Raw genomic sequence first — 17,499 nt, forward strand, 5'->3', positions numbered from 1 at the left:
CCCTTGGCCTTGTCATGGAAGTTCCCTTATTATGGTCACTGACATTGTACTGTTGTACTGAAACATGTAATTTCTCTCGGTAACCCTTGATGGGAGAGCATTTGCTGTAGAATATTTTTAAACCATCCTCACTCAGATAGAGAGGTGCTTCATCAGTGCAGCAGTTGATTGCAACTGCATCGTTTTGGTAAATATTTCCAGGGCTGGTTGCTACATAGTGGAATCTTGTTGATTCAAACTCCAAGGACCCGCCGTGGTTGCTCAGTGGCTGTGGTGTTGGGCTGCTGAGCACGAGGTCGCGGGATCGAATCCAGGCCACGGCGGCCGCATTTCGATGGGGGCGAAATGCGAAAACACCTGTGTACTTAGATTTAGGTGCACATTAAAGAACCCCAGGTGGTCCAAATTTCCGGAGTCCCCCACTACGGCGTGCCTCATAATCAGAACTGGTTTTGGCTTGTAAAACCCCGTAATTTAATTTTTTTTTTCAAACTCCAAGGGGCTATTTGAGTGTTGACGCGTGTTCTTGTTTATCCTTATTCAGGGGACTGCATTTCACCCGCTAACAACTTGGTTATCACTCAGCGCAAGACGCGCCTGCATGATTTAGAACTTACTCGAATGTTATTATTTATTCTCACCAAAATTTGTGTAATCAGATTGTATGCGCGATGAGAATTCCGTAGTACTTTTTGGAAGGCATACGGGCACCAGCGATTACACTGGAACATTCGACAAGTCGTGTATCAAAGCCCGCACGCTTGACCCACAGATCAGATTTCGACGATCACCGACTGCACTCTCCATCATGCTTTGAGTGTTGCTTGCTTTTGTAGGTTCGCCCGGTAGAGTTCGTTTCGTGATTCACAGTTTTGCTACTATGTTCCTCACCATGACAACGTGACAATATAACACTCGTTAATGTGCTCAGTACAGTGTGCAATACCGTATCACGAAGTCCTAGTGTAGACCTTGCCTTGCTTTTTTGGAAGTGCTGGCTCAGAAATGACTGATCATTGAGTGAGTGTGTCTAATTCAAGCTGAAAACGCAGAGGAAAGGATAAGCGCATTGGTGTGCACCTGTGACCCGTGGCAGCCACCGCTGGTCACCGCAAGCACTTAGACTGCCCTTTTTGACCCGAATTCACTCTTGCTATTTGCTCTCGTTCATGAAAGCAAGCAATAAATATTATAATAAAATCGGCCATTGCTTAGTCTCGCCTCATGTTGATGATGAAGTATTAGCAAAGCTTTGTCGTCACAGACATTGTTAGGCCCAAGGCGCCTATCGGATGGCACCGCAATATTTAGTGCTGGTCATGCGTTGGCACTGTGGAATGTTCTAAAAGGCTAATTCTTCACTGCATTATTAATTTACTTATTCACTGAAGCGTGATGCGCAATGATGGTATGTTAAAATCATCATGCGGCATGTTACCTTTGTTTTGCAGAGAGACTGCACATATGCTGTGGGCCTAACATACCGAAATATAGCAAATCAGTTCTGCAGAATCCCGCAAGGTGGGGAAGTGTTCATAAAAGGGAAAGTTTTGTCATCCACCCAGCACGAAGCTACAAAGGAAACCCATACGGGTTTCTAAAAAGTAAAGCTTCGCAGTTGAAAAATTCGTCGTAGTGTGGAACCAGGACGAATTTTTAAATGATACGAATTAAATAGAATATCGAATACTTTTTCAAATTTTGAAATAATGAGCAGCCATTTTCATCATTAATACAAAACGATCTTCACATCCTAGTCTATTCGGAACGTTCGCAAGTTCTTGTCATTAGACTGCACATTGGGAAGTGTTTATTAAATGCACAAGTGGAACATCGCAAATAAGCAGTTTATTCACATAAGCAGGACTTATTTGTGAGTGTGCATGACGGCAGTTTAGCTGGAAAAGTCCAACTCCTTGAGCAACATAGCACGCACATTGCACCAATTCTATGCTTGATCACACCCAGTTGGCAATTTGAAATATTAGAAAGATATTCATATATACGAACAGCGACTATTTGGTTTGAATACCAAATCAAATAAGGCATTATTTTATTCGTAATACGAACGTATTGAATAGTCGCACATCTCTATGATTTAGTGTTTCTTTTTATTGCAATTAGCATTATTTGCCTACTTCACATGTTTTGAGCATATCTATCAAGCCTCTTATGCTGGCACAGTGGCCCAAGTTGTTTACCAGCTTGGGCCACTAGGTATATGCTGTTGGTCATGATGCCATCATAGTCTAAAAAGAGTTGAATGTTGGGCTAGTTGGTATTTTGATATAAGAACCATCTTGAAATGGCGCGCAACGGGACGGCACAGCAGAGAGGAAGACGAACACAGACGAACATTGCGCCTGTGTTCATCTTCCGCACCATTTCAAGATGGTTCTTATGCCATCATAGTCATTGCATCGTCATCATTCCAGGTTTGTAATGAGACTCTTGTCATGTCATTGTCACACCATTGCTATGGTGTCGTTCCAACTTCACCATCCGACTCGTTCTGCTGTTGTCGCCACACAGTTATGATCATGCCTTCGTTGTCATACCACCTTCATTGTTCCACCGACATCAATCCTTTACAATTATATTGTAATCAAGCTGTCGCCATTTAATCGTGATTGCGCCGCCATCATGCAATCGTCATTAGACAGTCGGCATCATGCACCCGTTGTCGTACCGTCATCAATCCAGCTTCGTAATCTGTTTAACGTCATACTGCCGTCATGCCATCATCGTCATGCACTCGTCTTCATCCCATTGTCCCCATGTCCATCGTCACACTGTCGTTAAACCATCGTGATCACTTAGAAATTGTCATGTCATTGTTGTCATGCTGTCATTGTCGTCATGCTGTCGGAGCTGTTGAAGTAGCCGTAAATGTGCGTGCATTAGTCAGTGCGGCGCTGTCGTGTTGCCTGGTGTTTGGAACTTCCACGCTGCTGCGGACATGTTCGATAAGTGTTCAGGCTCGCGTCGTGAAGTGAAAGGTGCGCGACAGTTTTATAGCTAAAAACATTCCGTAATGCCCCTTTGCTGTGCACATTTGTGCATCAGCTCAACGGAAAAAACGATGCCCGTGTTTTAGACTTCTCTGCAACCCAGAACACCAGGAAAAGTCTGCAAGAACCTTGTTTATCTAAGCCATGATACTTAAATTTGTCTTCATGTGAAACAGTCTTGAGGAAATTTTCTGAAGCACTTGGCATTTCCTGTCTAAGTCATATAAGAAACCTGCTCAAACCCAATGTGTCATTACCAACAATAGCATGCACTGAGCATCCAAATGATAGGAAAATGTTCTTGGGGAGTTTTGTCTTGTTGTAGCTCAGCATTTATACTTGCACTCATTGTACCAGCTAGATGTAACGAGGAGGATATATATGGCAGTACAACCACTGCAGGTGTAAACTTTGGATTGCACGATAGCTTTTTATGCTTGTTAGAAGCATATAACATTAGCTTTATTTTGTCAATGTGCTCAAGTTTAGATGTGTGACCTTCTGTGGCTTGAGGCAGGTCAACGTATTCGTGAGCTGCTAACAGCCACATCTAAAGTTATTTCTAGGCTGTCTTCGTGTGGTTACTCAAGTGACAGCTATATATTTTGGCAAAAGGCTTTTTCTTTCTTTTGGTAGAGGTGTCACTATTCGGCTCTTTCTAACATTCTGGTGCTCATCTATGAGTCGTTGCATAACACAGCGTTAGCAAATGTGTTTTTCAACAAAACATTTAGGCACTATACTTATACGGACAGGACATACTATACTATACTACAGGCCAGAAATATTCACAAGCTGAACGCATGGGCTTATACTTTAAGCTAGATGTCTGTAACGACGGTATTCATTTATCAGTGTTTAAAGGTCGTACATTGGGCCTTGTTTTTGCTTTTCACTTATTACAAATAATAAATTGTTTTTATGTGCCAAAACCACGATCTGATTATTAGTGGGGGACTTCGAAATATTTTTGACCACCTGGGATTCTTTAATGTGCACTTAAACCTAAGTACATGAGCGTTTTTGCATTGTGCCCTCTTTGAAAATGGGCAGATGCAGCCGTGATTGAAACTGCGACCTCTAGCTTCATTTCGACATTCGTAGAGTCTGTCTCTGCTAATGTAGGACTGTTTTCAGCCACGTGCACTTTATCATTCTTGCTTTTCACACACAACTTTTATCTCGGTTAATATAGTACCTTCAGTTTTTGGTAACGCTGCCATATTTATTCACCTTTTGTCCCATATCTTTTCACGACATTACAGCAGCTATTGTTTTACGGTCAAAAGTTGTGTCAGCCTTCTTGAAGGACAACCTCTAAAACCTTTAGTTTAAAACCATATGCGTCAACTTTGTTTTGGGAACATGTTTGTGGGCATAAGTGAAAGCGCGGCAAAAACAACTAGTTATCTGCTGGGCTTGAAACTTTTTTAGTATTGCTTTGCTGTAAGCGTTCCAACTCTGCTTTTAAGGTGAGATGTAAATATTTCAATGCCCGTAAGCGTACAAACTGCGAAAATGACATTTTTACACTGTCAGTTAATGCAGAACCTAAATTCCCGGCGTCCGTCATAGCTCACCTTTACATGTTTTGGCACAATATGGCAATGCAATGGGACATGTCACCACCCTGTACGTCACGCCATGCTTATGGACAACCTAGACAAGTGACTACCATTGGAAAGTGGGACGATAGCAGAGTATGTCTCATATAGCCGAAGCAACGGAAGTCTCAGAATGAGCGCTACAGTTGTTAGTTGTTAAATAAACTTGACTTTAGAATCACGTTGTGTCGCTCCGTAGCTAAAATGCTAATCATGTTACTGTGGACAGTCATCGCGAGATGGGTTCTGCCATAACTTTTTTTAAGTGTCTCTCTAAAGGTATCACCGAGGCAGAATGGTATTGTAAAAAAAAAATGTGTTTATTCAAGGGCACAATGACAATGAAAGTGGTCACACAGATTGCATAAGAGTGCTGTACAAGTGACGTAGCAAGCACATTTACATGTAAAATGTAAACAGTAAATATAAAGTTTGTATAAAAGAGTTTGTAGAATTGGTCAATACTAACAAGGCTTAGAAGCATGCACAACACTTGCCTATGGACGGAATCACCACAGATGGCTACATAAAACATGGCAAGCTGATGTTTGCAAGATAAAATTTACCACACTGTTGAGACTTTTTCTTTTTTTTTTCACCTGTGAGCTTGACAACTTCCCCATTGAGAGTTGGCAAGCTGATTTATGCAACTTAACTTCTATGTCACCGGTATTATAAGCATTCACAGTCATTGATGTAGTGTAAAACACTAATACAGCACAGATTGTCCTGGCAGGAAGTTCAGCACTTTCAGGTCAGAGTTCAAAGATGACAAAAACAAAAAAATAAATGGCTTCACAGAAATGAGAATTCATGCCGACTTGACGAAAAGCAACTATGTACGTACTTAGACACAAATTGCATGAGCACTTTACCTTATTCTGAACAATGTTCACTAGGGGTGAGGAAATAATTGATTTCATATTTTGTGGTTACTTTGACATTCTAGATTTCACTAAGATTTGTATAAAAAGTAGTGTTTCACTACAGAAAGAATTTTATGTGAACATAAATTTGCTGTCAATAAAATCCAAGCAAACGAAGCAATAAGCCAGGCTAGTTGGTCACTTGAGTTATGTGAAATATTTACGATGCGAAAGATCGAACACAACATGATATAGGACAAATTCTCATGCTATTTCCCATTCCATGTTTAGAGCTGCAAATATGTCACTCAAACATTTAGACACTATGACATAACACGTACACATTGTGGTAAACAGACCAAGTCACTATGTACCACTTCAAAAATATGTCGGCAATTTTTGTGGGCAAGCATTGGTTATCCTGCATTCTTCATAAGGGCTGCCTTTCTTAACAGTAGACATTCATTCAGTAGATTTTTTATAACTTAGTAGCACTAGCTCACACGGCACTAGCATAATTCAATTATTTTTTCAATTGTCCACGCTGCCTTTGACTTTCATTTGATGTTTGACTGTTTTTCAGTATTTAGCACCATTTTGCCCAAGCACATACCGTATTTATTTGTGTAAGGCCCACACCCACATGTTTGAGTGCGAGAAAAAAAAAGTTTCACTATGTGGTCACACGCATACTCGTGTGCTGGTTAATTCCCGCAAGCTGCTACAAGATGGCACAAGTCCATTTACGAAAAATCAGTCGGTGACTGTAAATGTGTTTATAGTTGGCTGAGTAGTTGCATTTATTTGCATAGCAGTCTGAGCGCAGTGCAAGGCTTCAGTAAGTAGTCGTAAGCCTGCCTCGTGTAAGGCATGCACCCGGTAAAGATCAAGAAAAGAAGTGTGGGCCTTACACGAGTAAATACAGTACTTACTATGCCATTTGCATGCACATAAGACATCAGGCAAAACAAGACCTTTCGAAATGAGTCCATATAGATGTGAATCTGTAAAAGAGCATGGCACTCCACATACAGAAGTAAAAAAAAAAAAATCTGGCAGCAACAATACAAAACATTGCACATTGCAAGAACGACTGTTAGGTGCAGAAGACATTTGCACAGACTAAAGGCTCGCAAATTGCTACAGCTCTCTGCTTATAGCATGAAAGAATGAACTGAATGCATTTTGCATTTTCACTTCGCTGTGGAATGGATGAATAAAATAAATTAGGTGTTGGATTTCAACAAGGGCCAAGACAACATATTCTTGCTTCGCGATATACAATGAAGGCAATACGACAGCAACTAAGATAGTTCATAAGTGGCAGCATCTTCATTGCACACAACTTTTGCGCTCATATTATGAAACAACTAAGAAGCTGCTCCGAGACATGAAAGGCATCATTCCCTTCAGGCACCTTGTGTACAGTAGCACATGCCGCAGTATCAGAGGCATGAATGGAAATAAAGATGTTTGAAATGTATCTTCAGAAATATCTGATAAGACCTATGCTCCAGAAATCAATAATATGTGCCTAGTTTGTCAGAGACAAGAGCTGAAAGATAAAGGTCTCAATGATTTGTGCAATGCCAGTATGTTGTCATGTAGTGTTTCCTCTTTTTTTCATTGTTTTTTTACAGTAATGATGCACACTAGGTCAATTTCTGAAGTGGCTTGCTGTTTCTCATGCAAGAAATGTGAAATAGTCCATACTGTCTTTGCACCTCAGGTAATTTTCGAGAACTCAGACACAGCATGAAATAAAATTACTAATAAGGTTTATAGGGCCCCTGAACTACCTCTGACATTTTGAACAGATTTTAAACAAACATGCTCATTGTGTACAGAAACCTGTGATAATCACATTGGGCGAACAGGCAGCACTACACACTGTGGGGAAGCCACAAATTCAAAAAACAATCCCTCACTCTGGGCCTTCCTGGTCCCTTCTTTGCAAGTCGCGACGCCAACAGGGTCACGCATGTGACGAAATGAGTCAGAACTAAATTTTCAACAGATCGAATTAATAGGTGCCTGATGGGGATATGGTGGCCTTTTCATGCCCTCTGCTTAGTGAATGGACAGAATGTGAAAACCTCTTGCAGTGTACTGAACATTTCACAGCAATTCTTGATGTTAGTAAGGCTGACTATGTATACAGAGACTAAACCATCTTGGCAGTACACCATTTTGTGCCCTCAGTAATTAAGCAGTCTGACCGCTGCTGGGAACTGTCATAGCTTCACACGGCTGGAAGTGCTGCTAAGATAATCACTCGGGTTCAATGATGCAGAGCACAGAATTGGTTAGCCTGTATTTCCGTACTCACAAGCACACTTCACTGACAGCCCACTTGTTCCTGAACTTTAACTTCGTCATGGAAGTTTGTGGCGCTTTCACAATTAGATTTTCTGAGGGCTTGCAACCAGAGGTTATGACAGCACACATACATAGGTTTGTTCATTGGCAGTGAATGAAAGCAGAAAATAGTATGGAGCTCTTTATGAAACGCACCGCAGGCACTCCTCATTTAGATCACACACAATAGTTCATTTGTACATTGGTGAATGCTACATTTGCGATAGCTGTAAAAAGATGCAGCTTCCAAGTGTCACCACAAAATCTGTATTTAGAAGGTGGCAAGGACTTTTACACTTCTTTTTTTCATAAAATTTCAAGCCCTGAATTAGGTAACAGTAAAAACATAACACCACACATGCCAGTGGCTTTTGACTCTGTACCTACCTAATGGTTCTGATCAGCTTACTATAACGACACTGCTCATGTCCACTTTGTGAGCTATGGAATGTGAGTTCACAAACAACATTCAACTCGTAACACGTAACATTCACAGAAGCTGCGGGTAGTAATAGCTCGCCTCGTTCTCACTTACAGCTTCGAGATCATAGAGAAATGACACATATGGCTTCGTTTGTGTTCAAGTTGAAGCCACACACTCTTATTGTGGGCACCACAGCCCAATTGATTAAAGGTGGCAGTTTTTTTATTTCTTTTAACATTACTATCATTTAAAATCTAGCCTTCATCTTAACTCGTGTAGCTACAAACACAACCAGTATGTTACCAATAAGCGGCCCGTATGTGGCCTATGTGTGACCAATGCTTACAAGTGTGAAACAGATTATGTGAAATTAACAACTTTGTTGGCGTCGAATGCTCATCTCGCACGTTTTACGTGCAGTTGCATGTATGTTAACAAGCAATGGAGCTGCTGGTATAGAACAACTGAAGAACCAACCTACAGTGCTGGTGTGTTCAATACAGGCCGTGCACAGTCACATTTTCATGAGTTGCACAGCTTTGAAGCACCATTCACAATGTTCCGGATATTGTGCCACATTTGTGACCTCGCACGCTGCTGCAAGGGTGATTCCTGTAGCGTGGTATTCGTCAACGATTCCTTCCAACACCTGCTCTCGACTGGGTTGGCAGCTTCGCTTGGCTGTGTTCGGATGAAAGTGGCAGTCAGCCGAAACGACTTTCGAAATGACCGGCACAAAGGAACTGACAAAGCGCTCTCTTCTGAAGCAATTCATTCAGACTGCCCCTACCCTGCTTGCCACTAGTAGAAGGCACAGGGACTTCAATATTACACGGGCACGCTGCGCTGCCTGTGCCGGCGACAATCACACACTGGTGTTCTTGAGAGACCTTAGCTCTCCTTGATCTTCAGGCGTAGCATATTTGTTTTTGAACTCCATTCTTCTTATGCTGTAAGAGGTGTGAAATATGTCTCGAAATGCTAAGCTGCATCATACATGCAAGAAGGTAAAGTAATTTTGGCAAGCAAGTAATTATTATCTTTTTTTTTTTGCATACTTTCTACAAAATACAGTCAGTGCTCGTTTATAAGAGATCCAGATACAGCTGACCGCCAGGTAAACTATCCATGTTTCTTGTTTGCAAAGTTTGAGCATAAGATGTTATGACAGACTGGTAGCTAAAACATTCAAATGGGGCATTAGCAACAGACAGTAAGATTAAAAACGACCATTTGATGCAGATTCATAGTGGGAAGCACTAAATGGGAACAGGAAACTTGCTAGTACACTTCTTCTGTGTGCTGTACCTTCCTATTTGTCACAATCTTGTTTGTACTTTGCATCAGTTACAATTAACTTTACTGTACCAATGCTGGCTACATTTATACATGATTTGGGCAATAAATATGGCAGCATAAAGAATGGTGGTACTATATAACCGCAAATTCGAATGCCCACAATGCAGATTCCTTGAATCATGTGTGGCCATTTCAGCTCGGCGAGTTTGTTTCACATGCTTGTGAAGTGTAGCTAGTTAGCATGACGTTAAAAGAATAATTTTTGCAACGAGACAACTTCTGGACTGTTGTTACAAAATGAGCTGAAATGCACAGAAATGTTGCATCAGCCTTGAACCCTTATGATGGATATTTTATATCAACTAAAGTCGAATGAATCTTCGAAACACTGATTGTTCAAGAGCATTGATTGGTCCTCTTGAAATGCCCTGAGCCATTGTTTTGGATAATGCATAGTCCGAACCTTTTCTGCTGTATCATGAGGATTCGTTGTAAAGAGCATTGACTGTACAAAGTGATCTTGTGCCACTGTACCGAAATGAATCGCACTACACTGAGAAAACAAGGCATGCGCCATTCGTGCTGTTTGCATGCCATGCTATTTTCATTGACATGCAGAGAGTCTTACAAGGGTATTTGCACTGATGAAGTGTCGAGAACACTGAAGACTCACTCTCCGAGATAGACTGCCTTTTTCTTAAATTTGTAATGCATCACACCAGTAGAAAATTTTATATGGAACTGCATCCTACAACTGTTTTTAAGTATCTATTATAGACAAATGCGACAAAACATTAAAATTGTGGAGATCATGTGCTAAGCTTCCAAATCAAGCACTAGGCTGCTCGAAGACAGAAAATTCACCCTTACTGACAGTGTACTGCCAAATAAAGAACGCTCATGGATAGTTGCACGCAGCATAATAATGGCTTTGTAAGCATTTTCAAGCTTGCAAGAGCTTGTTAAATCGGCCACGCTCAAAGAGTTATTGTACTGATAGCCCACTGTACAAGATGGCAGGCTCATCTAGGAAAGCTAAACAACCACGGCTATCCGTGTTTCGCTCCATGGGGCAGCTGCACATACATATAGCGATGAGTCTACACATATCTAAGATGAGGAAATGTGTACGGGGCCAGACTGGACAGACAATGCAGTTGAATTCAGAACAATAAGCATTCGCTAATACAGAATGCAAACGAATGCTATAAAGAGAGCCAGCAGCACACCCATTCATGCAAATGTGGCATTTTTGTTGGAACGTGACAGGGAGTATCGTGACACATCCTAAGTTAAAATGGGGGACTCACCTAGAGGTACTCTCCGTCAGGGAATGCATTGAGGCGTGCGGAATATCATCTTCGTCGACCAGATGACGGCTGTTTCAAGAGTAATGCCACAAGGAGTGAACGTTTTGCTTACTTTTCGTCTGCACTTATTTTGCACTCCCAATAATTGGGGTGTGCAAGGCAAACAAAACAGCCAATTCTGTCAACATACTGCATTAATATTTCTTTACTCTCGATTCTCGGGCACGCATTTCTCCAGTGTTAAAGTATTAAAATAAAATGTGCAGTGGCAGCTTCTTTTTTTTTATTATTACACTTTTTAAGTGCACCGTCATCAATAATGGGACAGGACATACTTTTTTCTCAGCTTTCATACCTAGTACAGTTGCTGTCACTAATCCTTTCGCCGTTCCTCTAATGTCATTGGATCAGTTTCTTTTATATGCATTCGCATACCGAGGAGCACAATAATGGTGCTCATCTCTTTGTCTGCAAGCAATAAAGGTCAATTCTGCCAGTTATAACCTCGTCCATATAATTTAGGGGGGGGGGGGGGGGGAATGTGAGAAAAAAACCTACTAACCAGGAAAACATATGATCCGAAGTCACTAGAAACTTCAACAGACTCAACCCTAGTTGACATTTATGTCATACGAAGCATTGCACGAGTCATTGCTGCACAAGACGCCAACACGCGCCGAGCTGAAGGAAACCTGAGCGATCCGAGACGCGCGTTGTCGTTCATGCTGCTTCGGCAAGCTTACGTTTGTGTTATAATTTTAGTTGCCAATATAGTTTTTTATTGCCACACTCCCCTAATATACATGCATTTTCTTGATTATAAAAAATCTGAAAACAATGTCTGTAGTGCATAACTGACCTTTGAGCTTGTGAAGTGCGTTTTAGTTAGTGCTACATGCAACAATACATTGTTCAAACAAGCTTTTACTATATATATAGTCAGTTATAACCTAAGAGTGGAACAGCCAATGCACTTCAATATGCATCGGTGTGCATATGCCAGCCTATCAACATTGTTAATTTATTAACTCGTACCAGTGCGTGCAGTGGCGGATTCGGGGGTTGTAACCCCCCCCTGAGGCCGACTTATCCTCCCCTTTTGTTTAACCCCTTTTCTTTCCTTACGCATTTGAGTACTGCAACTAAGATGTAAAACGCGCAATCGTCTGCACACTCACAAAAAGCGCATTTTCTAACAATTTCCCGTGAAGAAATCGAAATTAGTGCTGTTTAGATGGTATTGGCAAACTGTCAACCCCCCCCTGGCAGAGATCCTGGGTGCGCTACTGAGTGCGTGTACGTACTACATGTTTATGTTCACTCACGACTACACCAAGTCAGTGCTCTTTTTTTGTCTACTGGCATGCACTTGTGCAGTGTGCAACCACTAAAAGCATATGCCACTTTGTAGAACGCATTGCCACAAGCCACCAACGAACGTTCGTGCAGCATCCCTAATGCTACGCCCATTTAACCATTTTTAAGCGTTATATAAATGGTTATCAGTGAGCATGCGTCAGTTGGTCAGCTCCACTCCCAGCTGGAATGATTTCCAAGATTCTGTGCATGCATTTGTGCTGCGAGTATTCTTGGCGTCCATGCTGCATATTCCATACGGCGCCTCCTAGCTGTGCTAATGGGTAACGGCACCAAATTCTCCTCATATCTGTGTGAGACACACTGCAACTTCTTTTTGTGAATGGGGGAATGGAAATCAGTTGTAGCATGCTTTTGAGGGAGGAGCTTTTCCTGCATTCTTAGGTTATAACTGACCATAAGTATGTCTGTCCGTACTTTCTCAGACACTGCTGACACTAGCCATTGCAACTTCGAATTTCTGTTGTTCTTTTTGCAGTTTCATGAACACAAATCTGCATGCAAAGTTTTGACAGATATTTGACAAGCAAGGCCATGAGCTGCTGACTAAGACTATCATATAACAGCAAGATATCTGAAACTGTAGTGCAGAATTTTGTAGCTTGTTAAAACATAAAGCCAATTATTTGAGAAACATTGTAGAGGGAAGAAAGCAGCACATGTGATGTGTAATATAGTTCCACGTGTTCCCACAGAATGAACAACGGCACAGTGTTTGTCAAAAGAAATGGAGCCACCGTGACCAGCTACAAGGACACAAAAACATTTGTGGTTCTAACAATTTCTTTTGACAAAAGCAGTTCATGCCCTAACACACTCGTTGTAATAAACAAAATGAAGCGTGAAGAGGTGAATGGACAAAGACAAGCATTACTGATGTGTCAGTTTTCTTTCTCTTTTCAACATGGCACCAATTTCTTTCCTAAAAAATGTTTGCTCGTCCAGATGTACTATATTAATACTATCCATCAAGGCAATTACAAAAATTGCTGAGACAGCAGAGATCAAAAACTTAATGAAACCATGTGCTACCCCCCTTCTCCTTATAACTGTAGTACATACTCTTAGGTGCTGACAGCAAAAGTAATATATAAGAACCTTCAAATCTGAAATATATCTACAGGTAATAAAAATACATGAATTACGGTAAGTACTGGCATGACATACTCATTTTTGTGAGTATTTATGGTGGACTATGATGGTAGACAGTACATGAAATACATAATGACAACACAAAAATACTAAATGTTAACCCGAGACCTGTTGTCATACAACATGTTCAAAGTTGTGCCAACTTCACCTTTTGCACACACTACAACTACAAAAATGCAGCTTCTGGCAATGTTAAATGTGGGAAATGCAGTCAATGTCAAAGGGGCCATGACACCAAATTTTCAAGGTTGAATATGCATTGCATGTTATTAAACAGTATGTGTCCCACAGCAAGCTGGCAAAATTTGAGTGGATTCAGTGGAGGAGAAAACTTGTATCAGAAGTTTTTTTTATACTGCAGTTAAACCACACAGAAGCATGGTAACACCAATAGGTTATGAAATGAACCGTGTTCTGCATGGTCCAATAGGTGGCATCCAAATTGCACTCCCAGCGACGGCTGCCTCAGTGTAACAAAAGCCAATTACAAAGGCCATGTTTTCATGTACTGCAAGTGCTGTAAGTGATTGCGGGAGTCAGAAGCACATCATGGTCGCCATGTTTTGGACAACACCTATGTGCGCAGTATACACATGGTTTCGTATTTGCATGTGCATATCGGCAGTCAGCCCGAGATAGTTTTTACACACATTTTCTGGTATGTGCTGCTTTCATAAGACGAGTGAAAGAATTGCTGGCACAACGCACTGTCTAAAGAATCCAGGAGCTGTTTGCTCACTACCGGGGGAAGACATCGCGCACAGTTGATGGTTTCTGCTGCAGAATTCACAAAGCGGCAGGCATGCACACACTCAGCATGGCGTGCACATGGCTTTGTAATGTTTCGGAGCAGACGACACAGCGGTGGCTCTGCATTCCTTGACGTCACACAAGCCATGCCGAAGTGGTTGTTGCTGTTGTAGGGAGGCTTTGAGGCAGCAGTCTCAAGTAGAAATTTTGCGTTAAAATGTGCACTGAGAGTCCAGTTTTTTTTTTTTTTTTATCCTATTTTGTATGTGTAACTACAACATTAGTTACAATTATAAACTGAGAATAGTTGAATGACCATGTCATGGCCCCTTTATAACAGAAGTTTCCACACATCGTAACTTCTGTACAGTCTAGAGGCCCAATTTATGGCAGGGTTTGAAAATTGTGGACCAGCAGAGCTGCACATCTAGGTAGACCAGCCTTTATGTTTGCCAATTTCCAGCATGGTGGACCATTTGAAGTTAAATATTTACTAAGCAGTTATTCAGAACAGTTATATTTCTGCCTAAAATGCTACATACAGCTCAGACCACTTATAATGTAACCTCTTAAAGTGCAAGTCCAGATATAATGCAGTATTTTCTTACTTATGTTTATTTTCCCATAGGATTCAATGTACCGTAACTAGTCGCGTAATGAACGCACTTACATAATGAACGCACCCCCAAATTTGCTACTGTGCGGTCCCACGATCAAACGGCTGTGCTATTGTTTTTCGGGGAGACTAGGATCTTTTACTCTCGCACATGTGTTTAAAGCAAGCGCATTTAATCCCGATACCCGTCCATGGAAAAGCCATGACGAGAGAACACTGGCAGGAAGCATGCGATAAGAACAGGCTGCGCATTATCATGGTCGCTTGGGACCTGACGGAAGCAGCAACCGCGATAATGCTCAGCCTGCTCTTACCGCATGCTTGCCGCCAGTGCCGGCGCAAAGGCACCGCACAGGCTCGAGAGAGAGAAAGAAAAACGGCAATTGGCTCTCCGCAACAGTACTCAACGCAGTTTATGGCAGGTCGTGGCGCTTGGGAGAGTGCAAGTGAAGGAGGGGCGGCCGGCACATGGTCGGCGTAGTGCGTTGCTCTGACATGCCGATGAGCAAGACGGTCGAGCAAAGAGACAAACACAGCGTGCTTGTCAAAACAGTTGCCGAAAAGCAGCGCTTCAACGTGATGCTTCCGATAACGGCAGATGGCCATCATAGTGCGTTTGGTCATAGTGCGGTACTGCTTATAGGTCTGGAATTCGCGACTCTGGCAACTTACACTATAAGCGGTCTATGCTGTACTCATCTTTACCTAGTTGCAAGTGTATTTTTGCATACTTTTCCCATCATGCCCAGCATAGTGACATGCAGCACGCTAGTGAAGTCAACTAGTGGGGCCGGTATGACACATTCCCCAATTCTCATTCTATTTAAATTGTTTCGTTCTTAGTCGTATGCTCAAGAATTGCTGCACTATCGCTATCACTAGCATCATGCAGTCAACATGCTGGTCATTAACAGAATATAAAACAGAACCAAAGGAGCCATTGTATTATGGCCTAGCCATACAGTGCTTTCCACGTCTGTTTTCAAGTGGTAATGTCACTGGATAGTTGATAAGTTGGCTTTCCTACAGTTGATCTTTTTCTGTTCACCTACATTTATTAAATAATAGTCATCAAGGCAAGCTGCCTCACTCTGAATAGCACCAAAGGGCGATGTGAACATGATGCATGAAGAAATGCTCTGCACAGCTGGTAATTTATACCTCGTATTTTTTTAAAATGTATTCACTCAGCTCGTGAAATTCATTACCTTGGTCTACACACACACACATGCGACCCTCTTTGAATAGATTCAATGGGTTCCGTGAGTTTGCTTCAATGCAGTTGCAGCATTTCTGATATTGTGTCTTGTGCAAAGCAGTGGAGCAAGGTGAGCTAACACACAGGCAAGCTATTACAATGAACTGAAGGACATGTTTACCAATAAAAGAACAAGCACGAAAACATAGGAACATGTATGATGACACGGGAGATAACTCACAACTATTTTACTTGTTACACAGACCCATTCATATGGAAACGAAGAGTAGCTGTGTGCTAATCACAACATTCAATGCTTAATGGGACTTCTCAAGATAACACACCTGGATGTCTCCTTAAGCAAGGATTGTTGTGATCAGCCGATGTTTATTGATTGTCATGACCTGTGCATGGAAAGTATTTGTGTGTACTATACTCGTCGGTCTGCCATCTTGCATGAAACATCTTGAAGTTGCTGCCTACATCATTCATGTTTCTACGCCTGTGTCCCTTTAGCAATAAACGTGTCCTTCAGCAAATACCAACTAGGCCGACAACAAGCTGCTACATCACACAGGACACCCACAAATACATGCTGCTTTACAAAGCAGAGCACACACAGCTAGCATGGAACAAGGACAGACAGACAGAGAGACAGACAGCAAGGCAATTCATGGCAGTGAGGTGGCATGCTGGGGCTGCCCACGTGCAGAGGGGAGGAAGGACCGAGTGGCTGGTTGCGGGACATCTGATGCATCAGGCTTGGCCATACCTAGCAGCCTTGCAGTAGCAGCAGCACGCGACCACTGCCAATATGAGCAGGAGGCAGGCAACGGCCGTGACGCCCCAGAGAGAGGCGGTGACGAGGCGGTTCTCCCGCAGCAGCGGCTCGTCCCAGGGCGGCCAGGTTGGCGCCGGACGGAGGGCTAGCTCGGGCAAGTAGGCATTCCAGAACTGGCTCTCTTTCTGCCGGTAGTCGTGCAGCATGAAGCTCGAGGAATTTAGTGCTTCGTAGTATGTGCCATTGATGCACAGGTACTGTAGCAGACCCCGCCTGGCGGGATCCCAGCGGATGGACCCAAACAAGGAGGTGCCCCCCATTGGGTCTCTGCAGTGGAAGTGAGAGTGAACGAAACTGTGATCAAATGTGCAACTCTGACTGAGTTAGCACCCGCATATGGACTAAGTTTGTGTAAAATGCTAGCATGTACAGCAGCAAGAGTTCCAGTGTGCCTGAAACGGGAAATGCTATGTTAAAGGTAAACAATTGACAGTAACTTTTGTCACTGTTTCATGCCAAGTACAGTAAAACCTAGTTAAAACTTAGTTGGCGGGGAACATGGATCAGGTACGCACTAAGTGATGTACTGCGGCATCAGTGGCAGTTCTGCCAACTGCATTAACTGTCATGGTTGCCATGTGCTGAAACAACAGGTGTGTTGTGAAAAGCTATACCGTCCACTACACTGCATAATTACAGCAGCACTTCAGAGGCTGTGAGTTTTGTTCCACAATTGTATTTGTTGGATCAAAT

At 42.3% G+C, this 17,499-nt stretch overlaps 1 protein-coding gene across 4 annotated transcripts in view; it reads right to left on the reverse strand.

The window, feature by feature from the left end:
- Positions 1-4,922: 4,922 nt before the first annotated feature.
- LOC119450429 (cholinesterase-like) overlaps positions 4,923-17,499 on the reverse strand; it is a 28,662-nt gene continuing 16,085 nt past the window's right edge. Inside the window, exons 10-12 of one of the 4 annotated variants that reach the window (XM_037713874.2) lie at positions 16,738-17,073; positions 10,873-10,941; positions 4,923-8,944 (exon numbers count right to left, since the gene is read on the reverse strand). In XM_037713874.2, the coding sequence (XP_037569802.1) occupies positions 8,893-8,944; positions 10,873-10,941; positions 16,738-17,073 (457 nt within the window). In that variant the 3' untranslated portion in view covers positions 4,923-8,892. Of the gene's footprint in view, positions 9,214-10,872; positions 10,942-16,737; positions 17,074-17,499 lie in introns of all 4 variants that reach the window. The other 3 variants (XM_037713873.2, XM_037713875.2, XM_049665865.1) reach the window with 3 other exon arrangements.

This window comes from Dermacentor silvarum, chromosome 4, assembly GCF_013339745.2.
Source record: "Dermacentor silvarum isolate Dsil-2018 chromosome 4, BIME_Dsil_1.4, whole genome shotgun sequence".
Taxonomy (NCBI): domain Eukaryota; kingdom Metazoa; phylum Arthropoda; class Arachnida; order Ixodida; family Ixodidae; genus Dermacentor; species Dermacentor silvarum.